At 43.9% G+C, this 25,229-nt stretch overlaps 6 protein-coding genes across 11 annotated transcripts; 4 read left to right on the top strand and 2 right to left on the bottom strand.

Moving 5' to 3' along the window:
* Positions 1-4,247: 4,247 nt before the first annotated feature.
* On the top strand, positions 4,248-5,817 carry LOC6528974. Its single transcript, XM_002089970.3, has 4 exons — positions 4,248-4,622; positions 4,684-5,059; positions 5,342-5,516; positions 5,570-5,817. Exons 1-4 carry the CDS (start codon positions 4,544-4,546, stop codon positions 5,744-5,746), a joined length of 807 nt encoding a protein of 268 aa, XP_002090006.1. The 5' UTR covers positions 4,248-4,543; the 3' UTR covers positions 5,747-5,817.
* An 89-nt stretch (positions 5,818-5,906) lies between these two features.
* LOC6528975 lies at positions 5,907-8,589 on the top strand. The gene is made up of 5 exons (XM_002089971.4): positions 5,907-6,026; positions 6,084-6,179; positions 6,234-6,466; positions 6,521-6,643; positions 6,740-8,589. Exons 1-5 carry the CDS (start codon positions 6,012-6,014, stop codon positions 8,370-8,372), a joined length of 2,100 nt encoding a protein of 699 aa, XP_002090007.1. The 5' UTR covers positions 5,907-6,011; the 3' UTR covers positions 8,373-8,589.
* A 549-nt stretch (positions 8,590-9,138) lies between these two features.
* LOC6528976 (zinc finger protein weckle) lies at positions 9,139-10,937 on the top strand. 2 transcript variants are annotated; one of them, XM_002089972.3, is made up of 5 exons: positions 9,139-9,332; positions 9,396-10,283; positions 10,343-10,689; positions 10,763-10,817; positions 10,866-10,937. In XM_002089972.3, the coding sequence occupies exons 1-4, from the start codon at positions 9,207-9,209 to the stop codon at positions 10,797-10,799; spliced, it is 1,398 nt and encodes a 465-aa protein (XP_002090008.1). In that variant the 5' UTR covers positions 9,139-9,206; the 3' UTR covers positions 10,800-10,817; positions 10,866-10,937. The 2 variants fall into 2 exon arrangements, with proteins under 2 accessions (XP_002090008.1, XP_039226403.1); XM_039370469.1 differs by having other exon boundaries at positions 9,140-9,332; positions 10,763-10,937.
* LOC6528977 (leucine carboxyl methyltransferase 1) lies at positions 10,929-12,802 on the bottom strand. 2 transcript variants are annotated; one of them, XM_039370470.1, is made up of 4 exons: positions 12,420-12,802; positions 11,837-12,262; positions 11,457-11,773; positions 10,929-11,373 (listed from the first exon to the last, which is right to left on the bottom strand). In XM_039370470.1, exons 1-4 carry the CDS (start codon positions 12,663-12,665, stop codon positions 11,337-11,339), a joined length of 1,026 nt encoding a protein of 341 aa, XP_039226404.1. In that variant the 5' UTR covers positions 12,666-12,802; the 3' UTR covers positions 10,929-11,336. The 2 variants fall into 2 exon arrangements, with proteins under 2 accessions (XP_039226404.1, XP_002090009.1); XM_002089973.3 differs by having other exon boundaries at positions 11,469-11,773; positions 12,420-12,801.
* A 1,390-nt stretch (positions 12,803-14,192) lies between these two features.
* Positions 14,193-21,329, top strand: LOC6528978 (neuroligin-like protein glit-1). 4 transcript variants are annotated; one of them, XR_005560033.2, is made up of 8 exons: positions 14,210-14,399; positions 16,555-16,727; positions 16,790-16,922; positions 17,392-17,820; positions 17,935-19,154; positions 19,224-19,535; positions 19,601-20,296; positions 20,362-21,329. XR_005560033.2 is itself a non-coding variant. In XM_002089974.4 (7 exons), exons 2-7 carry the CDS (start codon positions 16,561-16,563, stop codon positions 20,202-20,204), a joined length of 2,865 nt encoding a protein of 954 aa, XP_002090010.1. In that variant the 5' UTR covers positions 14,193-14,280; positions 16,555-16,560; the 3' UTR covers positions 20,205-21,329. The 4 variants fall into 4 exon arrangements, 2 of the variants coding, with proteins under 2 accessions (XP_002090010.1, XP_039226336.1); XR_001454404.3 differs by having other exon boundaries at positions 20,404-21,329; XM_002089974.4 differs by having other exon boundaries at positions 14,193-14,280; positions 19,601-21,329.
* LOC6528979 (exosome RNA helicase MTR4) lies at positions 21,271-24,970 on the bottom strand. The gene is made up of 2 exons (XM_002089975.4): positions 23,816-24,970; positions 21,271-23,758 (listed from the first exon to the last, which is right to left on the bottom strand). Exons 1-2 carry the CDS (start codon positions 24,885-24,887, stop codon positions 21,687-21,689), a joined length of 3,144 nt encoding a protein of 1,047 aa, XP_002090011.1. The 5' UTR covers positions 24,888-24,970; the 3' UTR covers positions 21,271-21,686.
* Between the last annotated feature and the right edge of the window lie 259 nt (positions 24,971-25,229).

Consider the following 25,229-nt stretch of genomic DNA (forward strand, 5'->3'; position numbering starts at 1 on the left):
ACAAATCCATAGGGGAGTCGGTTTTGGGATTTGGGGAATATGATGCAGCTGGGGGAGTGGAAATAACAAAAATCTCCCTCTTCGTTGCCCCCTGAAAAACATTTCACGAAAACAACAACCATTGAGTGCTTTTCTTTTTTTTCGTTGAAATTTTTGTTTGTTATTGCAAATATTTATCAAGGTAAATATCTGCCCATTCCTGGGCAATAAAAAATCGCCATTGGCCATCGTCGTCGCCCAGCACTTAGCATAAATCTAAGCAATCATTTTCCCAGCTTATCGCCAGTAGACAGCGCTTATTGCCAATAAAAGAAATTAAAATGAAAACGACCAAATAACACCAGGTTTACCAAGCCGCGAGCTTCAACTTTGCTCATTTCTTATACCCACAGCGATAAAATTGGCAAGCTACAGTCACTGTGAAAAGCGGGAAAGCAGTCTTCGAATGAGTTCTTTAAGCCCATTTATGTAGTTTAGGTTTTCGGGTCCAACGATTGCACATGACTGCAGCGGTATACAAATATCATTAGGAAAGGCCGCAGGCGGAGGAAAACCATGTTAGCGATGGGATGTGAGTTGGTACTAAACTATTCAAATAAAAATGATACGATTTTATTTGGAATTGGGAAAAGCCATTTTTAAATGGACTTCTATTAGATATTTACAGATAATATATTTAAAGAACACTCATATTAAAATATGAGAGCAAATAAAATTAATGAATATTTCAAATGAACATTAAATTGCTCTAGAATCTGAAATATCAAGTAAGCCGAGCATCACAAATAATATACTCTACATCTAAGCTGGCATATGAAATTCTGGGACGTTAGAACATTGTTTACCTATGCAACCCATCACTAGCGATTGTCCTTTGAGTTGGCCAGTTGTCGACGTTGTTTGAGCCATTGCGACCAGCTGTTTTCCCTGCTGGTTTTTTGTGGGCCTGTTAAGTATGCAGTTTTTTCCCCCACAGGGGTCCTTCGGTCCCTTCAAACCCCCTTGGTTCAGTGTGCGTGTTAAATGTGTGCGATTTGTCGTGGCAGCTCTTTAATGGCCTGTGGGCGGTGGTTGTGGTGGTGCTGGTGATGGTGATGGTGGTGGTCCCCTTATGCTTATGGGTTTTGCATGGCGGCACGTGTGGGACATGCAGATGGTGATCGAGTGAGGAGTTGAGTGGACCTTCGGGGAGGTCCACTTCCACTTATGCGGTCCCCGGCCACCGAATAACTAAAATTGAACAAATTCCTGACAAATTGGAATTTGGTTTAGTTTTTTCTTCGATTTTTTTTACTTTTCGGACCTTTCTTGTGCCAGCGAAATTTCCTCACATTTTTCTTGTTTTCTCTTTTGCTGCCTTTTTTTGTGAGCTCCCTGCTATTGTTTCTACAAGATTTCTCCTCAAATATGCTCTGTGCCATTATGATTATTTCTACATTGCCCGCGCGTCCTGTTGAAAAATGACACTTTACAACACTTGTAATTTGTTCTGTATTCTGGGAGTTTTTCCTCTAGGATGAAGCATTTTTATACCGGTTGCTCGAAGAGTATAAGGGTATACTAGATTCGTTGAACAGTATGTAACATGCAAAAGGAAGCGTCCTCGACCATATAAAGTACATTTACATATCTCTGATCAGGATTAAAAGCGGAGTCGCTCCGTCCCTATGAGAGTCGAGATCTCAGAAACTTTAAAAGATAGAAAGTTGAGATTAAGAATGCATCCAGCGCAAGTTGACCCATGTTGACATGTCAACTTTCACTCCCACTAACCGCCCAATACTGCCACGCCCACACTTTTGAAAAATTTTGAAATTTTCTTGTACTCACTTCCACCAGCTGGGAAACGGGTATCTGATAGTCGGGCAAATCAACTATGGCATTCTCTCTTGTTATACCCGTTCCTCGTAGAGTAAAAGGGTATACTAGATTCGTTGAAAAGTATGTAACAGGCAGAAGGAAGCGTTTCCGACCATATAAAGTATATATATTCTTGATCAGGATCAATAGCCGAGTCGATCTGGCCATGTCCGTCTGTCCGTCCGTCTGTACGTCTGTCTGTCCGTATGAACGTCGAGATCTCAGGAACTACAAAATCTAGAAAGTTGAGATTAAGCATACAGACTCCAGGGACATAGACGCAGCGCAAGTTTGTCGAATCATGCTGCCACGCCCACTCTAACGCCCACAAACCGCCCAATCCTGCCACGCCCACACTTTTGAAAAATAATTTGATATTTTTTCATTTTTGTATTGGTGTTGTAAATTTCTATCGATTTGCCAAAAAACTTTTTGCCACGCCCACTCTAACGCCCACAAACCGCCCAAAGCTGCCACGCCCACACTTTTGAAAAATGTTTTGATATTTTTAAATTTTTGTATTAGTCTTGTAAATTTCTATCGATTTGCCAAAAAACTTTTTGCCACGCCTACTCTAACGCCCACAAACCGCCAAAAACTGTCAGTGTTGAAGACCTCCTTCGCACTTTCCCTAGCTGAGTAACGGGTATCAGATAGTCGGGGAACTCGACTATAGCGTTCTCTCTTGTTTTTATTTGGTTTTTGGGATCACCATTACAAGAGGCACTGTGATTTGTGGCCATCAATGTGATATGTTGATGCCTCTCTCAATGCTATTTTGAGGCACGCGGAATACTCCGCTTCCTCTAAAATTTTCAGAACTATCCCCTTATTGGCTGAGAAATAAAATATTTAAAATCGCACTTAGTCCCAAGCTGCAAGCAATATAAATTAATTCCTTAATTTTGTGTATGGCGTAACCATAATAATGTTAAGCTGTTTATAAGACCTTTATTTCCTAGTTTTTCCGATCTTGATTGGCTTCCCTAATAAGACGAATGGCTCTTTGGTGAATAAGTGCAACTTCATTGCCATTATAAGCTCTGCAATCCAGGTGACCGCAATTTAATCTGCGTGCAAACAATCGCTACTCACTGGCCAAAAACAAACCGCAAAACCCAAATGTTTGTTATTTAGCATTCAAATTAAATTCATTATTTATAGATTTCGAATTATTACAAAAAGTCACTGGCGAAACATTTGTATAGGGCTAATTTGAATTACATGAAATGCTAAAAATCAAAAGCGAGACCAATTTTAGCAGTTTCATGGGTGGGAAGTTTTGTTAAATTATTGAAATAAATGCAAATTTCATTCCAGACAACCGAAACGTTATAAAATTGTCAAATCTCAAATTGGTTTAAATTCATTTGTTAGTAATTAGCTTTAAAAACATATTTAATATTTAACTAATTGTGAAACTTGCTAATCAACTAACAATATAAAATTTATAAACATTAGCGCTGTTATATAAATATTGCGTTAAGCCAATTAAAAATAATATACATAGTCGTATATGAATATGTGCAAATGTAAGCAGTTACAATGCCATCACAATATCCAAACCATTATAATTAATTTGCCATTCCGGTATCAATGTTAATTTCAACATTTCGATGAAAGTCACTATCTAGGCGCCTTTGGAAAACCTCTCTAATGGGCATACACCTGCCCCGTTTGAAAAGTACTCAGACTTTACACACAAAAAATTAAACAGACTTTTCTTAAGTCGAGTAACCTGACTATCAGATACCCGTTAATGGAAAAATTTTTGGCACGTAGATAAACATGAAGCCACTTATAAATAACAGTGAATGCTAGGCAGATTTAAGCGGTATGGGTATTTGTGGGAGTGTCACATTTTAGAATTAGAATTTCAGAATTGACTTAAAAAAAAACTTAAAAAAATAACCTTAATGATGTATATGGATGGAAAAGTATCACATACAAACATAACATTATATAGATCTGTAGATGAAGCAACACGTTGTGACCGCTTTTATGAGCAGACAAGGGGCATTATTAAGTCACGTAGCATCGTGTGTAACTGACACTTTCATCAATTATCGTACTTATAGTTTCCTTTCGCGTGTTGACTACTTTTTCCGCTTTTCCACTTGATTTTCTCTCAACGCCCAGCTCCTTTGCCTGGCCGCCTTGCTGGTTAATTGAATTGTGGCTAAGATACGTGGTCAGGTCAAGTTGATAACTCCAGCAAAGAAAAGGCGTTTGCAGCAGTGGAGGTCATCGGTCTGAGTGCCTTTGGATTCGTAAGCTTTGTGTTATGCTGTTTAAAACGTCAGAGATTCGTTTATGGAGGAGTTCGTAATTATAATTATTATATAATTAATTTCTAAATTTGATTTACTTTTTTAAGGATAACATTTCATATTAAAAGCTATAAAGCACCAAAGAAGTCAAGTTCAAGCTGACAACTAGGTATATATTTCTGATCGATTTAGAACCATTAGCAATTTAAGCACGCGCCGGTTATAAAGCAAATAAGACATCTATACCAAATCGCATTTCGTGGATATTTTAGTCAGTGAGCGTTGTTTGCGCTTCGAGTGCGGATCGTTAGCGGATTAATTGGGTAAAAGTGAAACTTCTGGATATTGAAAGCAATCGATCAAAATTCTAAAATACCTTTGGACGATATTTTTTTCAAAATTCGAAGTCTAAAATGCTTTTCCTCACCACCCGAGTCGAGCACACGTCCGAGCAGATTTTCAAAATAAAGCAACTCAGACAACTGGTGGAGAGTAAGCTAAAAATGGTGTGTGTGAAATCCTCTATTCGATCACCCAGGCGAAACTGTTTCAGAGTGCGAGGATCTAAGTGTGGGCACCGAGGACACCCTACTGACCAAGTTTCTGCACTACACACGCTGGGACACAATCAAGGCCTACCAGGCCATACACGCCTACTATGAGTTCAAGATGCGCCATCCCACCTGGGTGGCCCGCCACCCCATTGAGCACTATCGTCAGCTCTTTTACGGCGCCCACTGTCGCTACGTAATGCCCCAGGTGGATCGCAATGGACGGGTGCTGGTGGTCTTCAAGACGGTGGATGGGTTCCGGGACTACCCCGACTATCTGCAGAGTCTCGTCGAGATGGACGACCTGATCTTCGAGTCGCTCTTGCTGCTGCCACGTGTCCAACAGAATGGGATTACGGTTATTTGTGATCTCCAAGGGTGTGTTATATCGTATAAATTTAGTTTAATTCTTTATTCCTGGTTATTCTTACACAGTTGTTATGCATTTATGATAAATTTTATCTTTAACATTGTTATTGGTGCTGGGCCCTTTTTTTATTTGTGTTTTCAAATGTTTCTTAAAATATCATCCAGTCATAAGTTTAGTCCAGTTATTTAGTTCATTTTCATTTCTAAGACAAATGATATAATCTGAACAATTTTATCACCCTTCATTTTCTTATTCAAGATTTAATAGTAATCTCGATTGTTACTTCCCAGTACAACCCGAAATTTTCTGCGACAATTTTCGCCAGCGTTTATGAAGGTGGTGAACGAAAAGAACGGAGTTCTGCCTTTCAGTCAGCGTATTGTACATATAATACAAAGAGGTTTCCTCATGCACGTAACCTCCACTTTGTTTATGCCCTTCATGAACAAGGAATTCAAGGAAAAGGTAATACTAACCCGAGGTTTCAACTGGTTAACTCTAAATGTGTCGCTTTAAAGATCTTTACCCACGACGGGCGACATCTTAGCAAGCTCCGCGAAATGGTTGGCTACGAAAGTCTGCCCGCGGAATATGGAGGTCCTGGGACAAACGTCCTGGATACGAACTTGATATTCAACCACCTGAGCCAAAATGCGGAGTATCTGGAAAAGCTGCAGACTTACGGAAAGATATAGAAGGAACCTATTGTTTACTATCTATTAGTATATTTGAACAAGAACCAAATATGACTATTTATAATTATAAATAAAATGGGCTTTTTTTTTTAAGTAAAAGTACGCAATTAGTAAGTTGGCAACGCGGTTTTGGAACTATCGATATGCGATAGGCGGTAGTGCATTTGGTCAGTAGACCGGCAGGGTTTTCTGTTATCGGCTGTAAGGTATTATTGTTGTGAAATTTAAAAACATAGTCGTGACATTAGACAAATAAAGTTTTTTAATGGCATCTAATAAGGTGAGTTTACAAATTATTGCACTTAGCATTAACTTACCTGCATATTTCGATTTCCAGGAATGCCTTATAATTGTGCTGGATGTGCGAACATGTGCCGCCGAAGAAGTCAAGCTCAAATCCGCAAAGTGTGTGGCTGAGATTCTTAAGGACAAGGTGTGTGAAATACCTTGGGAGTTCAGTGCATAATGCTAACTGAATCCATTCCAGATAGTGTGCGATAGGAAGGACTACGTGTCGTTCGTCCTGGTGGGTAGCGACACCAATGAGAAGAAAACTGATGCTGCTTCCCACCCACATGTGGTTCCCTTTGGTGATCCAAGGCTTTGCAGCTGGCAGCTCTTGCTTGACTTCTTCCAGTTTGTAAATAAGACGGCCTGCGAGGAAGGAGAATGGCTAAATGGTCTTCAGGCGGCCCTGGATCTTCAGCAAACAGCAGCCTCGTAGGTAGCTTAGCTTATACTTAGGCATCCTGTTTTATGGAATTTTCCTTCCAGCTTTAGAGTCGCCAGACGAAGGATTCTCCTGCTCTTCGATTTCAACGACTTTCCACAGGATTACGAGAAGTTCAACGAAATCACCGACGAATTACTTACCGAAAACATTGAGTTAATTGTGGGGTAAGAATATTTATTTTATTCAAAACAGTCTAACTAGACCACAAATGTAGCTTTTCTGACCAAAAATTCATTCCTTTGAACGTTTAATTCATTCAGAACGCACAACATAGCTTACGTAGACAATGCCGAGACCTCTCAGCCGCAGTCCATCTTCAACTTCTCGCGCAAATGCGGCCCCGATGAGCTGAAGAACCAGAAGCATGTCCTCAGCCTCGTTCCCCGATGCAATGCCACGTTGTGCAGCTTCAAGGAGGCACTGCACACCGTCTTCAAGGTGACCAACCGGCGACCCTGGGTGTGGAACGCCAAGCTGAGCATTGGCAGCAAGATCTCCATTAGCCTGCAGGGCATTATCGCCATGAAGAACCAGACGCCAGTGAAGCTGGTAAAGGTCTGGGCGGAGAAGGACGAAATAGTAATTCGGGAGACTCGGCATTTTATCAAGGGCACCGAAGTAACGCCGCTGCCGGAAAATCTAATAACTGGTTACATGCTGGGCGGCACTCCGGTGCCATATGACGAGGCCGTGCTAGAGTCAAAGGACCCACACCCACCTGGTCTGCACTTTTTTGGGTTCATCAAAAGGAATGCCGTCCCAGATGAGTACTTCTGTGGCGAGTCCTTGTACCTTCTGGTACACCAGAAACAGAACCAATCTGCCGCGGTGAAGCTGGACGCTCTGGTGCGCGCGCTCGTTTGTTCCGATCGGGCCATCCTATGCTGGAAAATATTCAGCACCAAGTTTAATAGACCGCAAATGGTTGTGCTGCTGCCTCGCCTAGCAGACGATACTCATCCCGCTACATTGTATATGCTGGAGGTTTCCTACACGTCTCAGCACCACTTCTGGGATTTTCCCGCACTACGAACCGCCAAGACGGAGTGCAGCAAGGAGCAGCTAGATGCCATAGACCAGTTAATCGATAGCACCGATCTGGAGTGCACACTGCGGGACACGCAGCAGCCACGTCCGTGGGCGCAGAATGATCTGCTGCCCTTCGACGCTCTCCCCAGCATCTTTGAGCAGAATGTTATGGACGTCCTAGAGCGCAAGGTTATCCATAATAACAACAAGGATGACGTGGCGCTTAAGGACAAAAACTTCACGGATGTATTCTGGCGAGTGCCAGAACCCCTGGAGGAGAAGTCAAAGAGAGCGGCCGCTACTGTAAAAAAGCTATTTTCATTGCGCTACAGTCGCGCCTGGCAGGAAAAGCTACTGGCCAAGGAGCAGGCAGCGAATGGTGTGACAGTCAAGCCGGAACCAGCACAAAAGGAACTCCCGATGCCATCAGACGGAATGGGCTTGATCGAACCTTGCTCCGATTTTAAACGAGTCCTAGCCAGCGTTTGCTCCCTCACTAATGCCACTGAGCGGGATGCCCGCTTTCAGGGGCTGGCTGCCGATACCCGCGTGGTGATTATCACACTGCTGGAGCGCAAGAAACATAACATTGAGCAACTGGGCGAGATCATCACCCTGTACCGACAGAGCTGTATAGATTTCAACACCTTTTTGGAGTACGACAAGTTCGCTGAGGAGCTAAAGAAAATCACGCTGGCCAGAAATTGCAGCAGATTTTGGCAAGACGTTATGGTGGCCAAACAATTGGGCCCTTTGGTCCTGGGCGAGCTAACGCTGGACGACGAATTGACCCTCAAAGCCTATTACACCATAGAAAATTGGGCGGAAAACGAGGCGGCCGAGATGGAAGACATTGAAATGTAGTTTATCACTCCATTTTGTAAATATTAAGCAAATGTGTTAGAATCCGTTTTTGGTATATCCAGTTTATGCAGTTCTAAGTTTAAGTGTAATTATTATATTATTTATATTAAATCTTTATCTAGAAACTTATTTGCATGATTTAAAAAATGGTTTAAATCCGTGGTAAATTCCGGCTTTACTTTCATTATATACAGTAAAATGTGTTGTTTAACCTGAACAACGACGACTTTATTACTTCAACGTCATCACAAATGAGAATTGATATAATTTTTCTGGATTGCCTTCAATCTATGGATCTCTACCATAAGATATATGTGGAAACCCTTTTAGTAGTTAATGTGAGCAAATTTTAGGTATTGTTTTTCAAGCTAAAGCGTATGTATTTGGAATACAATATATGACAAAACAAACCATTACATTAATTGGTTTTTTAGATTTTCCTTTTGGAACTTTATTCTATATTGATGAATTAAAGAAAACTTGTTGCTATATCTTTTACGAGAGATAGACAAGAACTAAATGTAAATTTAAAACTGAAATACATTTTTTAAGTCTTAAGTTACCTACAGATAAATTAAAAAAAAATAATGAATACGTAGCTTGTTAATTCCAAAAAAATCACCTTTTGAATTCAAACTGAGGAAATTTTGAAAATAGCCGCAACAACTTGTTGTTTTGGATTTATCGATATCGTGAAAATCATCGGATGCCGTTTACCATTTTATCGATTTTGATTTCCGCACCAATCAGCTGATTGTAATCGGCGTTCGTAAATTTAGTCAAGATCTGAGGGCATACTGTACTAAACTGTTGGGTTTCTGTTGAGGATTGGCCATGGGAGTTCCCACGAGCGATTGGATATACTGGTGTCGCCTGTGCGCCCGCGACGACGTTGTGTATAAAGTACGCGAGCGGGACGACGATCTGGTAAAGATCATCAGCAAATGTTTTGATGTAGAGGTAGGTTATTATTTGTTTGCCCAGCCTCCAGATTTTTGATACATTATTTTCCCACACATGCAGATGACCCTCGAAGAACCGGAACTGGGAAGCATGTTGTGCGAGGAGTGCTACGCGGTGATTGGCCAGCTGCTCACCTTCTCGGAAAGCGTTACCAAAGTGCAAGCCATTTTTGAGCTCCTACGACACTCGGATCCGCAGGATAGCCAGGACTTGGACTCACTGCGTCTGGAATATGGCCTTCCGCCAGCATGCAAGCAGGAGCTTGAGTTCCTGGACATAGACGATGCGGATGACAAGAGTTCCTTGGTCGAGGAGCTAACGATATCAGAACATTCCACTTCTCCGTCTCCAGATTTTGATGTACAGCCCGTTCGGAGACGAGCTAATCTCAAACAGTGCAAATCCGAACCTGAAGTGGCACCCTTATCTAATGCATCAATACCTGAAAGTCAAACAAAACGCAGTCGCAGGCAACAGAACGTTGTTAAGCAAAATTCGGAGATGTACAGTCCAGCCGATTTGGATGATGACGAGTCCATCCCAGACGAAGATGAGGCCCTATCACCGCCGCCTGTGAAACGGAAAAGAGGCAGACCCAAGGGCACAAGCAAGCAGAGAAGGCTGAACGACAGCAAGAATTTAACTTCCCAAGAACCTAATGACAAGACATTCGAATTGAGCATGTCGCCCCAAGAGGATGGCTCCCATAGTTCGCCTTTTGTCGACTTCACCTGCAAAGCCTGCGACGAGACCTTTATGTCCTTCATGGCTCTGCGCAGGCACAAGCACGACATGCACGGCGGTCCAAAGAGGTTCGTTTGCGACCACTGCGGAAAGGGTTTGAAGACCTTCACATCGTTGGTGGAGCACCAGCTGGTTCACACGGATGAGAAGCCCTGTATATGCCCCGTGTGCAATGCTGGTTTTAAGAACAAAGCCAGGCTGAGGGTAGGTAATCGAATAATCTTATGTCCAACTAAATCATGTAATTTTAATATCATTTCTAGGTGCACAGCCAGACACATGGTGAGCCCAGGTTTGAGTGTAATATCTGCGGCAAAAAACTGCAGACTCGGGCAATTCTTAACAAGCACAAGTATGTGCACACGGAGGAAAGACGCTTTAAGTGCGAGGTTTGTGGCAGCGGCTGCAAGAACTCCACGGCCTTGAAGATCCATCTCCTTGGACACACAGGCCTCAGACCTTATGTATGCAAATACTGTGGGAAGGCGTTCGCCAGCAACACCAACTGCCGCTCCCACAAATGGAAAAAGCACCCGGAACAGGCGTCCAAGGAGGATGAAACCGAATCTTCCCGTATACCAGTGCCGACATTGGAGGAACTTCGGGCAATGTAAGCATCAGTCCTTCGCAGTTATTATAATTGTATTGTTTTGCTTAATTTTGGCCTACATTTTAATTTGCAGAACTCGCGAGATGGCGAAGGTCAAAAAGGATGATTAGAGCGTAAACATTCAATTGGTAAATAAAACTTTATACCATAGACCCGTATAATTGTTTAATTTCCAGTGCGCAGTAATGTGTATCCCCCCAGGAACATTTATATTTACACTTCATTAAACAATACTGCCGTTTTTGCAATTAAGTTGGTTTTTAATTAGTTTCAAGATACATTTACACTTTAAACGCACACTTAAATTGGGGAATGAATGGATGGCGTATTGATCACCTCTCAATATTTTGTGCCATAGCTCGGTGATAAAATAGTAAATATTAAGCGATTAAATAATAAAAATGTAACACGAGAAAAAATATAAGGAACAACTAAAATAATACAAATTAAATCATTTGTGAGTGGGTCTGTGTAAGATAAATATCTAAACATGTTTTGATTTCGATGGTTTTGCTATAATTATTTGCTGTTTAGTTTAACACGTTGAGAAGCAAAATATTTTGGCATGGCCTTCCAAACAGAGCAAAGAGTCAATAAATAGGGCATCCAAGTAGGTTGGCTCTTTATTTCTTCCTCCCTCACCACCCCTAGTCAATGTTCAGGGAGGACATTAACTCTTCGACGCTGCGTGGAAATAAAAGAAAATAAGTCATTTTGATTAACCGGAAATCGTAAAAGGCCGCTGTTGGTTAGGTACGAATGTTTACACTGGCACGCACGTGATATCTATGTCCTGGAAGGCCACGCCCAGCCAGGCCACCACCAGGCAGTAGTGCTGGAAGAGTTGAAGTAACAGTTCACCCTCGTCGAGCATTTCCAGCCGCTCGATACGCTGCCTTTCTGCCGCCGAGATGCTCTCGTACACCTGCACCATGTCCCAGGCACGGGCGCCAGTCCAGCCGCTGTCCTTAAAGCGGTTTCTCTGCGTATCCAGCGACAAACAGGATTCTACGCCGGCCAGACTGCAGCCCCGTCCGCGCAGATTGTTGAGCATCACATCACCGAAGCGGTCGTTCATGTTGACCTGCAGCGGTCAAAGAATTGTATACAATACATGGATGAGAAACAAACAGAGGAACATGCCAACCTGCTCGTAGTTGACGAAGACTGCTGCTTGGAACTTTTGCGCAATCCACTTCAGCAGGTTCCGGCAGTTTTGCGCCTCGATATACACCAGAACGCACTCGGCGAGGAATATGGTGGGCAGGGAGTAATCAACTTCTGCCTGCTGCAGCTTGCTGTCCACCTCGTCGAGGTTACGCAGGTCAACGCCCATCAGGTGGTAGCTGGGTCCGTGGAGATCTGTGGGACTGAGCCGCACCTCTCCATCTTCGTCGTGAATCCTGGCTAGCAGGGCCTTGTTGCGCTTGATTGTATAGCACTTGCGGGCGGTGACCGTGGGGAAGTCCAGCTCTATAAAGTTCTTCACCTGGTGGGCGGTGTCCCTCAGCCGGAAGTAGAGTGTGTCGAATCCGCAGCCCAAATTAATGATCTGGCAGTTGCCCGAGGTTTTCTGTACGGACAAAGGGTGGGAGACGGTTAAGGCAAGGTCAGACTGGCATGGACATGCGCGGTGTAGAGGGCATGACGGGCACGGCCTTGATGCAGCAATGCAACAGGATGACCTTGGCACGTGCCAGACAGTTGGGAGCCGCGGCAGATGAACTGACCTTTAGAAACTTCTCGACGCACATCTCCACGCCCTTGACCCGGGCAAAATAGCCGCGATTGATCTCCGGCGCCTTGCGTTCCTGATTGCGCACAAAGTACCCGATGTAGTCATCCTTCCAGTAGCCCAATCGCACCGCACATCGCTTGCAATCGCTGGCATCGTCGTTGGTGGCTATCACAGCCTCATCGCACGGATGGAATTTGTGCGTCGAGCCGGCAATTCCGGCCGACGCTGGCGGCTCCATGGCTCTGCGGTTGATGTGCTCGGTGGTTTCCAGTTGGGTCCTTATTTACAATCAGCTCCGGTGGCGAACACGAGTTCCAAAATCCTTGTTTTCCTGTTTAGAGTTTTTTCTCTCTTGAAAACAGCTGCAGAAGTCGATAAGCGATAGCAGTGCGCAGTGTTGAATAGCTCTTGGAGCCTGTCCGATAGATAGGGAGACCAATAGCCCGATTAGCGATGGCTTGGCGCGCACATTTAAAATATACCAAAGAAAATAGTAAAGTTATATTGCACTTATAGTATCCATATCCACATGTCACAGATTAAAATATATAGCAAGTTAATTTGTGAAAATCTCCTAGCTTTAAGATCCTAATGATAACAATTTTGTCAGGAAAACTTCATAATATTACTTTACAAGCATCAGATAATTTTCGGGAAAACCAAGGTTTAGGTCTCATAATGTCGTGTTTATCTTTATTTCTTCGCTTAGAATGTTTTTAATTTCCGGGCAAGTCCAATTTCGTACCCACTCTGGTATACATAGATTTTAATCCCAATTTGACAAGTATTTTTGTAACACGCTCTCGGGTTTTTTGCCAGTTTTTGCTCCTCAGTAAAAAACAAATGCAGTTTTTCTTTACCCTAATTGACTTAAGCACTTCATTAATAAAGTAAGGGTCAACATTGTAAACAAAGCGTCTCAATGCACAACTGCTTTAATTGCTTCCCGCATCTTTGACATCGGAAGCTCTGCCGCTCGAGTTATAATTAAAATTAGCAGCTACGCCCAGCAACCCGCTCAATAAGTCGGGGTCAAAATGTGAACCGATCGCCAATTGGCTTCGCGGTGCGGAGCTCGAAGCGTGAATCACATCCCATCCATCCATCGTCTGGGCCGCCGTCCTATATAAAAGAATTCAATTAGAAATTATGCAAAATTTTATTCCGTTTTGTCATGCAAAGATACTTTGTCCAGAACCGCTTCCTTTGGATGACAAGACTTTAATTTGTTTATAATTACTCACTTTGTTTTATTTTGTTTTAGTAAGTGTTAATAAAAGAAAAGCCTTACTCTTATTATAGTAATAATTCTTATTGCTTGTTGCATAACTTTTTGCATTACTTTATTCTTTAAAAGAACACAAAAACTTCACTAAACTGAACTTTAAAATTATAAATATTTAATATCTATGGATGTTACTTAAACAAAATTATGTGAACGATGTAGTTTTCTCTATCTTATCCATATTTGCGTAAAGTTATATTAAAGTTACTTTTTTATTATCATTTTTTAAGATGCTTTATTGACTTATGTTTGTGATATGTTTATTTTTAATGTTTTTGCAGATTATTTATTGCTTGCGATTATTGGATTTCCTCGATCTTTTATTTTCCGAGCCCCTCTAACAAGGCGCCCCCGATCTGCTGCCCCACTCCGCCCCTGAGGCACCACCAAAAGCACCCACGCCAAGTCGAGTTCCGCTCCTGGTCAGCTGGCAGAGCTGGCTCTCTTCCGATTCGGATTGCGTTTGCGTTTGAGTTTGGGTTTGTATTTGCTTGGCTCGTCAGTTCGTCGGCAGCGTTTGAAAGAGTCGGTCGATTAGTTGGCTGCGTTCTGGCGGTAGAGCGCACAGGTGAGAGTTCGGAGCGCAGGGGCGTTTAAAGCTGCGCGCGCCCAATACAACGAAAGAAACGGTCGGTCAGGTGTACGAGTATCTGTGTGCGAATCGTTGGTAACAGCCGGCCACTGAGTGTGAGTGTTAACTGAGTTACGTGCGTTGGTGTGCGTGAGAAGTGGTTTTTTGACGGCACATTGCGCTTACCTGGCTTACCTGAGTTTCAGTCTCCGACTCAAAAACGGTCATTTCAGCTGCGTTACGTTTTTTCTCGACTTGTATTTAGTCTTGTGTTTTTTTGTTTGTTACCTTTTCGGGGCGTTGGCTAAGAAAGTTATTGTGAGTGAGAAAAAGCACAAAAGTTAAAACTAAACTGCGAGTGGTAATGGTTGGAAAATCGCGATTAGATAGTGAAATGACGGTTAGAAGCCGCAACAAGTTGCCACGGCAACGTCATCAATTGGAGCATAACTGTAAAAACAGTGAGATTAAGCGACACAGAGAGAATACAATAGCAATAAAAAACATAAAGACAAAAACATAATACTATTTCAGTATATTAAACATTTGTTTTCTACAATCAACTCAAGATATCTTTTCATATTTGAATTTTACAATTTTGTTCTCAAAAATAAAACAAATTTAAAATGATAAAAAAAAAACTTTAAATAATATAAGCTGCTCATAAAATGTTTACTTAATTCATTCTGAAGTACCGGGATACTACTATTAAATTGATTTCATGGTCATCTAGAAAAATATCCGTAAAACATGTTTAAAAGTGCATCCCATTCTTTGCTGTGCATTGGTAGCAACAACACCTGTGTAGTGGGCCAACATACAGATATACACACGGCCACAGAGATAGGCACGCACACAGGCGCACCTGCGCTTCACTTTCAGCGTTATCGTTGCGTTTATTTTTTGCTTTGGTGATTGCGAAAAAGCAAAACTTCTACAAATGATTCATCCACGGGCAACAGCAACAGCAACAAACGCCATCGAAATTTCGACACGAAATCCGATCTGAAAGTTCCCAACCAGTTTCGCTATAAACTGCACAAATACTTTTGTGCAGGCGTTTGCACTTCCGTAACTTTTTAGAAACCCTTCGAGGGTTGAACCGTCGTATCATCGAATAACCGGGTAACTTGAGGCGTCCAAAGGCAGGTTAATGCACCCGTACATGTACGAGTCCTTGTGCCACATTTCACACACTCGCAGTCAGTACAATAGCACCAGGCTCACCTACATCTTATGTACGTTCTACGGATATTCGAATAGTCATCTCCATTGTTTTGGCCCGACCTGTACCTCTAAAACATAATGCAACCAGGGTAACGATGGCTCTGTTGCATCGATACAACATAGACTGCATTGGCAATCAAATGCCAAGAGCAAAATTCATACACAGACAATTTTGGAGTAGCCAGGTGTTTATATATTTACTCACTTATTCTTTTGCGGCATTTTCACACGTATTAGGGGTTGGATTGGCCGGAAACGCCCGACACAAATATATTAATAATGAATTTTATATTATTAATCAGTCTTCATGACTTCACTTCTTAGAATGTTCGACACTAGTTCATTTCCTTTTCTTAAGTTTGTTTGCTAGTGCCAGATCGATTTGAAGACTTACTTAAGTCATGGTCCATCGAATTCGGAAACCAACATTTTCTTAAACAATTTACTTGCCACCCATTGGCTCACACCATTTTACACCGATGACCTTTCTCTATTATCGGTGCAATTAACCCATTGACGCCGTTCCCAAAAGCCCAGACAAAGCACGTAACATTCAGTGTATGGGGTCTCTCCACTCGACTCCACTCTGAAGTCGCATTTTATGCTGTAACTTATTTTTAGCGCTTTTTTCGAGCAAGCATTCAAACGGGTTTGTCGGTCTCTCGGCCTCTTCTAATGCCGGAATGGATTCGAGTGCCAAGAAAATTGAGCCAACAACGTAATGGAAAACCAGTTTGGTCACTCTTACTGGAACTCAGAGCAGAGATTTGTTTTCATTCTGTTTGTTTATAGTAGTTCAATGTAGTTTTTGGCTGACCGCCAACGTGATCCGAAACGATTGTTGATGTATTTACAACATGAAAAACCCATAATATGCGGGATAAACTACTTACAATATTTATATAAGGCCAAGAAAAATAAGAAAAGCCAAAAAGTACTTAAAAACAAATTTTTAAAGAGAGCAAAGAGAGATTCAGTAATTTTGTAAGAACTCCACTTAACCTTTTGAATATTTCTCTTCACCTCTTTTTTTTACTTTTCTAGGTCACCATGATGCACAAATTGAAATACCGCGATAAATTAAAATGGCTTCTAGCGCTTCTTGTGCTGATCAGCATTTGTTTTATGCAGACAAAGGGACAGACAAGAGACCCCAGGTTTTATTCCCGCCCGGGCGTTGACTACCATTGGCCAAATCCAGGGGATCCAGATTACAGGTTAGTCATGGTTTCCGTTCGGCTTATCAGCTATTGTAAGTACTTACGTTTGATTCTTACAGAACTTACACGTTCAACGATCGCCGATATGGTCACTATCAGCCCAATGGCTATGGAGCCAATTATCCGGGCAGAAATCCACCTGGCCAATATCCACAGGGAATGCCGAATGAAGATCGCTTTCGATTCGATCCGGTAAGCAGAGAATCATATAGGTTAAATATCAACTGGAAATTAAGGCTTTACCCAACCCGTGAATAAAAAATCTCTTCGTAATTGTGTAATTTTTAAGACATTGCACTTTCATGAATATTTTGATATAAAATACCCAATGCAGCATTGTAAAATGAGCCAAATATTTTATGTTGGGTCCCAACTCGAGCTTTATCAATTAACTGTCGTGACACAAAAAACTGACCCCCATACCATAGAACCGTGCCGAAAGATCTGTAAGCGAACAATGCCAAGTCATTGAGAGAGGGAGTTTCTGCGATCAACAGAACGTTCCAATATCAAAGCAATAATCTTAATTAAGTTTTCATGCCACCGCGACTTAATCAATTACACATGTCGCCCATTCATTGATCGGCTCAGAGTCTCTATTTGTTCCACCACGTGAAATGGGCTAATGATGGTCTCATATTTTCCCAATTTCCCATCCCAGAACGATCCGAATGCTCGGACCCAGTTTCCGGGAGTGTTGGCCGGATGGCGAGAGGACTTGCAGGGCAAGCAGCGCCGGGATTCGTTGACCCTGGAACGGGATGTATTCGTGACCACAAACTATGGCCAGGTGCAGGGCTTCAAGGCGTACATGTACGACAACCCAGACCCCAAGTCCTTCTATCGTCCCTATCATTCGACCGTGGACCGTGTGATGGGCGAGTGTTCGGTGTTCCTGGGTATTCCCTACGCCCTGCCGCCCACTTTCGAGGGTAGGTTCAAGCCACCCCGCGTCCATCGAGGCTGGCAGCTGCTCCAGGCCGTCGACTTTGGACCCGCCTGTCCCCAGCCTGTGCGGTATACGGGAGCCACAAAGGGAGTCATGGACATGGATGAGGATTGCCTCTACTTGAACGTGTATTCGCCGAAGGTAGGCTTGAACTAAATCACGCATTATCATTAAAACTTAAAAACCGCTTTACAGAATCATATAAAATATTAATTAATAACTAATAAATTTTTTGTATTTTTTCTACCTTGTTAGACTGGGGCTGGTGTGGCCCAAAAGTACCCTGTAATGGTGTATATCCATGGTGGCGAGTTCATCCGTGGAGCCTCCAACCTATTCCAGGGCCATATTCTGGCCTCGTTCTACGACGTGGTGGTGGTGACCCTGAACTACCGCCTTGGTGCTCTGGGATTCCTTTCCACTGGTGATGAGAACTCGCCCGGGAACTATGGAATCCTCGATCAGGCGATGGCGCTGCGTTGGATCCATGACAATATTGAGTTCTTCAACGGTGACCGGAATGCCATCACTCTATTTGGTCCGGGAGCGGGAGGCGCCTCGGCTGGTCTCCTGATGGTGGCACCAAAGACGCGGAACATTGTGCGGCGTGTGATCGCACAGTCCGGATCGGCTCTAGCGGATTGGGCTCTGATCCAGGACAAGTATCGCGCTCAAAACACGAGTCGCGTGCTGGGACAGCTACTGGGCTGCTCCATCGAATCCTCATGGAAGTTGGTCAACTGCCTGCGCACTGGACGCAGTTTCTACGAGCTGGGAAACGCCGAGTTCTCTCCCCAGGTGGGTAGCTTTCCATGGGGTCCAGTTCTGGACCACAACTTTACGTTGCCCGGCGACGATTGGTACGAGGGATGGCGCGAAAAGGACTGGCGTTTCCTCACCCAAACTCCGGAAACCCTAATCCGGGCAGGTAAATTCAACCGGAATATTCAGTACATGACGGGGGTGACCACACAGGAAGCGGCCTTTTTTGTGGCCCAAAACGAATCTTTAAGTCCTTACTATGAACTAGATGGACGCTTCTTTGATCAGAAAATAAGGGAACACGTTTTCCGCTACAACTATACCCTTAATCCGAACGGAGTTTACGAGGCTATCAAGTACATGTACACCTTCTGGCCGGATCCCAATAATAACACCATAATCCGGGACCAGTACATCAACATGCTGAGTGACCTGTACTACCGAGCACCAGTGGACCAGATGGTCAAGCTGATGTTGGAGCAGAAGGTACCGGTCTATATGTACGTACTGAACACCACCGTGGAGGCACTAAATCTGCCACAGTGGCGGAAGTATCCACACGACACCGAGCGTTATTTCCTTACCGGCGCGCCCTTTATGGACACCGAATTCTTTCCCAAAAAGGAGCACCTGCAGCGCAACATGTGGACGGATAATGATCGCAATATGAGCCACTTTTTCATGCAGACCTACTCGAATTTTGCCAGATATGGGTGAGTACCTACACCGATTGCTACAATTACTATACCTACATACTTAACACAATGTGCTTAAATTTCTAGCAATCCGACGCCACAACAGGTGCTAGGCATGCATTTCCAGAGAGCCTATCAGGGAGAGATTCGGTACTTGAACATCAACACCACTTACAACTCCTCCATCCTGCTCAATTATCGGCAGACGGAGTGCGCCTTCTGGACGCAGTACTTGCCCACAGTTATCGGCGTGCTGGTGCCCACCTATCCACCCACAACGGAGTACTGGTGGGAGCCCAAGGAGCCGCTGCAGATCGCCTTCTGGAGCATGTCCGTGACCTGTTTCTTCCTTATTGTCTTGGTGGTCATCTGCTGCATCATGTGGCGCAATGCCAAGCGGTAAGATTCGGCTGAAAGTAACACTATACCATAATATAATCCTACATTCCAACTCCAATCTAAAGCCAATCGGATCGCTTCTACGACGAAGATGTCTTTATCAATGGTGAGGGCTTAGAACCGGAAGCGGATACGCGTGGAGTCGACAATGCCCATATGGTGACCAACCACCATGCCCTGCGCTCTAGGGATAATATCTACGAGTACCGGGACTCTCCATCCTCCAAAACCCTGGCCAGCAAGGCGCACACGGACACCACCTCGTTGCGCTCACCCAGCTCGCTGGCCATGACCCAAAAGTCCAGCAGCCAGGCGTCCCTTAAATCCGGGATCTCGCTCAAAGAAACCAATGGTCATTTGGTGAAGCAAGCTGAAAGGGCAGCCACGCCACGATCCCAGCAAAATGGTTCGACGGCAAAGGTGGCGGCTCCAGTGGAAGAGAAGCGTCTGCTGCAGCCACTTTCCAGCACGCCCGTGACGCAGTTGCAGGCGGAGCCGGCTAAAAGGGTTCCCACCGCCGCCAGTGTCTCGGGCAGCAGTCGGAGCACCACTCCCGTGCCCTCTGCCCGAAGCACCGTACACACCACAACAGCCACCTTGAGTTCCCAGCCAGCGGCTCAGCCGAGGAGAACCCAGCTGGTGGAAGGAGTGCCTCAGACTTCCGTATAAGTAACCGCTCTCTAAGCGCAGGATGCGCTTAGGGAGTCCGCCGAATCGTCCAATTACAGAGCCAATCAACAATCCAGAAGGAAGAACACCAGGTAGGTCGAAGTTTTTATGACCGGGATCTATACCAATAAATCTTTCTTTGTTTTGTTGACCTTAGTATAAAAAATTACATTACTTACAAAAACCTACATTCTTACAGTTCCTCCCGGGATTTTAATTAAAGTAAGTTAGTTATTTCCGAAAAATGTACGTTTTATTTTGTATTTATACTAGGTTTTTAAACAGATCTTTGAGATCTCAGTTTTGAGTTATATTTAGGAAAACCTGTATTTCTTATGCCTTACTTTAAATTTACTTGTTCGTAAGTTTGATAACCCAACGAATACAAATCCATATCAATGACATTCCATAGCCTTATAATCGGCCTTCACGTGTATATACATATATAATTTTAATGTACAATACGAAATATTTTAATATAGGAAATATAATGAAAACTAAAAATCTTTTTTGTAACAAATATTGAGCTTAACTTTTACTAAACTCCCTTTTAGTGGTAGTAATATCGAATGAAATTTACATAAGAGCATACATATTATTTGAATTATTATAGAAAGAAATAAATTAACGTTATTAAAAATAATGCATTACATTATTTAAAACCTGCTATTTTATAATACAAAATTCATAACATTGTCGCGTTCCATATCATAAGAATATCATGTTAACCATTAGATCCTAGCCACTCCCACACATCATCAAGAGCAATACCTACAGTGCCTTAAAATCTGGTAATTGTCTCCGATGGACGCATCACTAGTTCTTAACGAACAGTGTCCCTTATCCATGTACCCACTAAGTGTGCCTTTCATACATACATAAATGTACTCCTAGTAATATACTTTCTATATGTTTTGTGTGTCGCATATAAGCAAAATGACCATACAAAATCAGTGTGAACCGTCCAATAACTTTATGTTTTTAAAAGTATCGTGTACATTGTCTTTTTGTATATATCTTCATGTGTTACACGATGGAAAGCATAATGTTTTAAACACATTATATGTTTATATGTACTTTAGATAAGATTAATGTATTTGTCTATTAATAAATATTTTTACATTGCTCGGATGTTGTTTTTTGGCTTTGAAATAAAACAAATGGTATTCCTAGGTAAATTAGTGTTAGATCTCATGGTCATATTTATTTAATCCACGGCCATGATATTAACATTCTAATAATATACAAAGGTTATCGGCTTTAAAAAAAGTCAGTATTTGGCCGATATTTTAACCAAAGAATAATTGCAAGGTTCGGAAATCTTACAGTAAAGTTATTCGTTTTTGTTTCTCATAAGTAAATCTACAATCAAAGATGAAGCTGGGAAACAGCTCAATGGATATTAGAAACAACTTCAATTCCAATAAAATACGATTGGAATGGAAGTGGTAGTTGGGCCTTAAAATAGATTTTCCTAAAATCTTATAGATACAACGACGCGGCAAATACAATGTCACGCTTGAGCAACCTTATTCCTTCGGAGAACTTGTTTTCCAAGTCAGTGTTGCCAATGGTTTTCGAGGCCTGACACATCTGACGTAGAAGCTCCTCCAGTCGCCTCATGCATCGGATGATGGAGCCTTCGAAGATGTCGGTCATCTTGCAGACCGCAAGGAAACTGGAGCCCTTGCACCACGCCAGCACCACGTCCATCAGGAAGGGCTTAAATTTGTCCACGTACGTATCGGCGTCCAGATCGAGTTTGCATTCCGTGGACACCTTGGCAATGCGCCGCGCCAGATCTTGCATCGAGCGCAGTGGTCCCGATAGCTCCGTGGCGCTTTTCACCGACTCGCTGGACTTCTCGTCGCAAACAAAGCAGGAGAGGAGAGCCACGGCTTGCGGAGCGGTGAGGTCGTTAAATATTCCGTTAAAGATCATCTCGGTCATGAGAAGTTCATCCGCCGAGCTCAGTTCGCAGGCAACACGGCCCTTAAACTCAATGACGTCGCCAGGTTTGCAGTAGCCCATGCGCCGAAGCACACGCTTGCGATGCTTCAACTCCTCCATCTGCAGCAGACTGCGGGCAGCCTTTAGCTCGGCCTTCAGGTCTTGCAGTTGCGATTGCAGCGCTACCTTGTCCTGGTACCGCCGGTGGATGCGCTCCAATTCCGGTGACTTGTGCAGCGGATGCTCCTCTAGTCGCGTCTCGAATTGGGCAATGGTATTGACAATATCGCGGAACTCTCGTTCTTTGATGTTCATGTCATCGATGGGATTGAGGACCGGTGGTCCCTTGGGGAAACGTTTCTTTGCCTCCTGGATGGTCTTCAGCACGGCTCGCCGATTGTCAGCACTGCGCAGATCGTTGGGGAAGTACACGCGAATTGAGCTGATCTGAGTGATGAGGGTGTGGGCCACCGGTACCACCTCCATGCATCCACGTTCGTTCGGTTTGCATGGCTCCGTGTCGCCGGTTTTGGCGGCCGCTTCACTAACGTGCAGTAACACATCAATGGTGACGCTGGGCTCACACTTTAAAGGGTTCTTGCGGCTTTGGTCTTGTTTCTTAAAGTTCAACACAATCCCCCAGTCGTACTCCTGCGAGCCGGCTGCTACCTTGACCAACCTACCAGGCTGTAAAAACGGCAAAAGGTATTGTGGCTTCGTTATCCACTGACGAAACTGCTTGCCGTGCTGATCCAGCTGGGAACGTATGTGATGGTAGGAGGCAATGTTGTGCTCGTCCTTGATAGTCAGCTTATTCAGCTCCATCGTCTTCTCTTCCACCTGGTCATGCAGCCCGGGCAGTGCAGCTTGATTCTGGAATTGATAGAAACTGCGTTCCAGCATATACTCCGGATTGATTTCCTCCACGCGTAGCAAATTTAGCACCATATTGTATGTAAGATGGAAAGCCGAATTGATTGGATCTGCCTTGCCCTGAACAATGTCACGACCAACGGCTGGCGAAACTTTTTCGTCGATCATGAGGATGACGATGCCCTTGTCATCCAAACCTCGTCGACCGGCACGTCCCGCCATCTGGATGTACTCGCCAGAGCTGATCCATCGGAAGTCCTTGCCATCGAACTTACGTGGAGCCGTAAATAGCACAGTTCTAGCCGGCATGTTAAGGCCCATGGCAAACGTTTCGGTGGCGAACAGGGCCTTGATCAGACCTTCGCCAAACAGAATCTCTATGGTCTCCTTCAGAATGGGCAGCAGACCGCCGTGATGGATGCCAATGCCTCGACGCAACAACGGCAATACGTTTTCCACCTGAGGCAGGCGACGATCCTCCTCCGAGAGCACGTCCATGGCATTGTTGAACACCTCGTCGACTAGTTTCTTTTCGTCCGGAGTGTTAAAGTCCAGCTTGGCCATCTGCATGGCATAGATCTCGCAGTCCTTCTTGCTAAACGAGAAAATAATTACCGGTGCAAAATTGCGCTCCATGATCATCTTGACGATTTTAAAGATATTTGTTTGTCCAGCATTAGTTCCTTTAATGCCACCATTGCGTCCTTTCTGATCTCCTTTCCCAGCCTCACCTGGAAAAATGCAAATTAAAAAATGTTTGGAATAGTTTTTTTTTATCCTTAATTTACCTGCATTGGCGAGCACTGCCATTGCAGTGGTGAAGTTATCTTCCTTGAACTGCCCCTTTTCGTCGACGATAAGATGGATACCATCCCCTCCGGCCGGGAAGATGTAGTGCTGCAGAGGAGTGGGACGGTAGTCAGTGTAGACTACATGACATGGCTGCTTGTGAAGGTGGCACACCCACTCTGCGAACTGCCTAGCATTGGGAATAGTGGCCGAAAGAAAGACATATCGCACGTTGTCTGGCAGAAGGATGAGCGTTTCCTCCCAAACAACACCGCGCTCCTTGTCGCGCATGTAGTGAATCTCGTCGAAGATCACCCAGCCCACCTCGCGCATGATCTCGCTTCCGCGGTACAACATGTTCCGCAGAATCTCAGTGGTCATGATCAAACAGGAGGCCGATGGATTTATGGTCACATCACCGGTAACGAGACCTACGTCCTTAAATTCGTCAGTGAATTCGCGGAACTTCTGGTTGGACAGAGCCTTGATGGGAGTGGTGTATATAACCCGCTGCTTGGCAGCCAATGATTTTGCTATGGCATACTCCGCAACCACGGTCTTTCCGGCTGACGTGTGGGCGGAAACCAGGACACTCTGACTGTTGTCAATGCACAGAATCGCCTGGCGCTGGAACGGATCGAGCACGAAGGGGTACTCCTTCGCAGGCACGCCGCTGAACGGCTGTAGTGGTATGTACTCCTGGTCGGGATGGGCGGCAACCTCGTGGGTGCATGACTTGGGTGCGTCCAATAAGTGGGTCACAATCCTGGTCCGCAGGGCTTCCAGAGCCGCAGAATCATCCAAATCGATGGTACGAATGGGTTCGTCATCTGCGTCGTCGTCATTCAACGCACCCTTTGACTCCTCCTGCCTCAGACGCTTGGTCGGCTCCTCTTTGTCAACTCCTTCTGATTCTTTGGAGGATTTCGCAGAAGCGGTGTCCTCCGCTTGCCGTTTGCTGCCCTTTTTGGCGCCACCGCTCCCCGAGGGCTTCTCCTCCTGGTTAACTACCGGTGGCGGCACTGCCGGCGACACTTCATCAAAGCAGTCGAACAGCTCTTCTATATCCATGTCTTAATCTGTACTAACTGTCTGTTTACCTGATTTTACGAACTATTTCAACGCACGCCGCAAAACATGTGAAGAGCCGATAACACGATAGGAATTGTAATCGATTCTACTGACCAGTGTAAGTGACGACCATCTGACTATTTTGAGGGAAAATATATTTTTGAAGTACTTAAAATTATTAAGAATAAAACTTATACTTTATAACTTAAATATGCTATTTTGGTATCCTCAAATTAAATTCGCACGATATACGGTCATTATAATATATGTTATGCATTGGACAGTCAAACATTCGGTTAACGCAGGTGTTTTTTAAGTAGCTATGTATGTACATATTGGGTA

This window comes from Drosophila yakuba, chromosome 2L, assembly GCF_016746365.2.
Source record: "Drosophila yakuba strain Tai18E2 chromosome 2L, Prin_Dyak_Tai18E2_2.1, whole genome shotgun sequence".
Lineage (NCBI taxonomy): Eukaryota > Metazoa > Arthropoda > Insecta > Diptera > Drosophilidae > Drosophila > Drosophila yakuba.

Excerpts from the sequence above, each read along its gene's own strand:
- LOC6528979 (XM_002089975.4), bottom strand. The coding sequence starts at position 24,887 with ATGGATATAGAAGAGCTGTTCGACTGCTTTGATGAAGTGTCGCCGGCA. Across the intron at positions 23,759-23,815 it reads GGCAGTGCTCGCCAATGCAG|GTGAGGCTGGGAAAGGAGAT; the intron begins GTAAATTAAGGA and ends GCATTTTTCCAG.
- LOC6528974 (XM_002089970.3), top strand. The coding sequence starts at position 4,544 with ATGCTTTTCCTCACCACCCGAGTCGAGCACACGTCCGAGCAGATTTTC. Across the intron at positions 4,623-4,683 it reads ACTCAGACAACTGGTGGAGA|AGTGCGAGGATCTAAGTGTG; the intron begins GTAAGCTAAAAA and ends AAACTGTTTCAG. Across the intron at positions 5,517-5,569 it reads ACAAGGAATTCAAGGAAAAG|ATCTTTACCCACGACGGGCG; the intron begins GTAATACTAACC and ends GTCGCTTTAAAG.
- LOC6528978 (XM_002089974.4), top strand. The coding sequence starts at position 16,561 with ATGATGCACAAATTGAAATACCGCGATAAATTAAAATGGCTTCTAGCG. Across the intron at positions 16,923-17,391 it reads ATCGCTTTCGATTCGATCCG|AACGATCCGAATGCTCGGAC; the intron begins GTAAGCAGAGAA and ends TTCCCATCCCAG. Across the intron at positions 19,536-19,600 it reads ATGTGGCGCAATGCCAAGCG|CCAATCGGATCGCTTCTACG; the intron begins GTAAGATTCGGC and ends TCCAATCTAAAG.
- LOC6528976 (XM_002089972.3), top strand. The coding sequence starts at position 9,207 with ATGGGAGTTCCCACGAGCGATTGGATATACTGGTGTCGCCTGTGCGCC. Across the intron at positions 9,333-9,395 it reads GCAAATGTTTTGATGTAGAG|ATGACCCTCGAAGAACCGGA; the intron begins GTAGGTTATTAT and ends CCACACATGCAG. Across the intron at positions 10,284-10,342 it reads AGAACAAAGCCAGGCTGAGG|GTGCACAGCCAGACACATGG; the intron begins GTAGGTAATCGA and ends TATCATTTCTAG.
- LOC6528977 (XM_039370470.1), bottom strand. The coding sequence starts at position 12,665 with ATGGAGCCGCCAGCGTCGGCCGGAATTGCCGGCTCGACGCACAAATTC. Across the intron at positions 12,263-12,419 it reads GCGTCGAGAAGTTTCTAAAG|AAAACCTCGGGCAACTGCCA; the intron begins GTCAGTTCATCT and ends TTGTCCGTACAG. Across the intron at positions 11,374-11,456 it reads GATATCACGTGCGTGCCAGT|CGTCGAAGAGTTAATGTCCT; the intron begins GTAAACATTCGT and ends ATTTCCACGCAG.
- LOC6528975 (XM_002089971.4), top strand. Across the intron at positions 6,180-6,233 it reads CTGAGATTCTTAAGGACAAG|ATAGTGTGCGATAGGAAGGA; the intron begins GTGTGTGAAATA and ends AATCCATTCCAG. Across the intron at positions 6,644-6,739 it reads AACATTGAGTTAATTGTGGG|AACGCACAACATAGCTTACG; the intron begins GTAAGAATATTT and ends TAATTCATTCAG.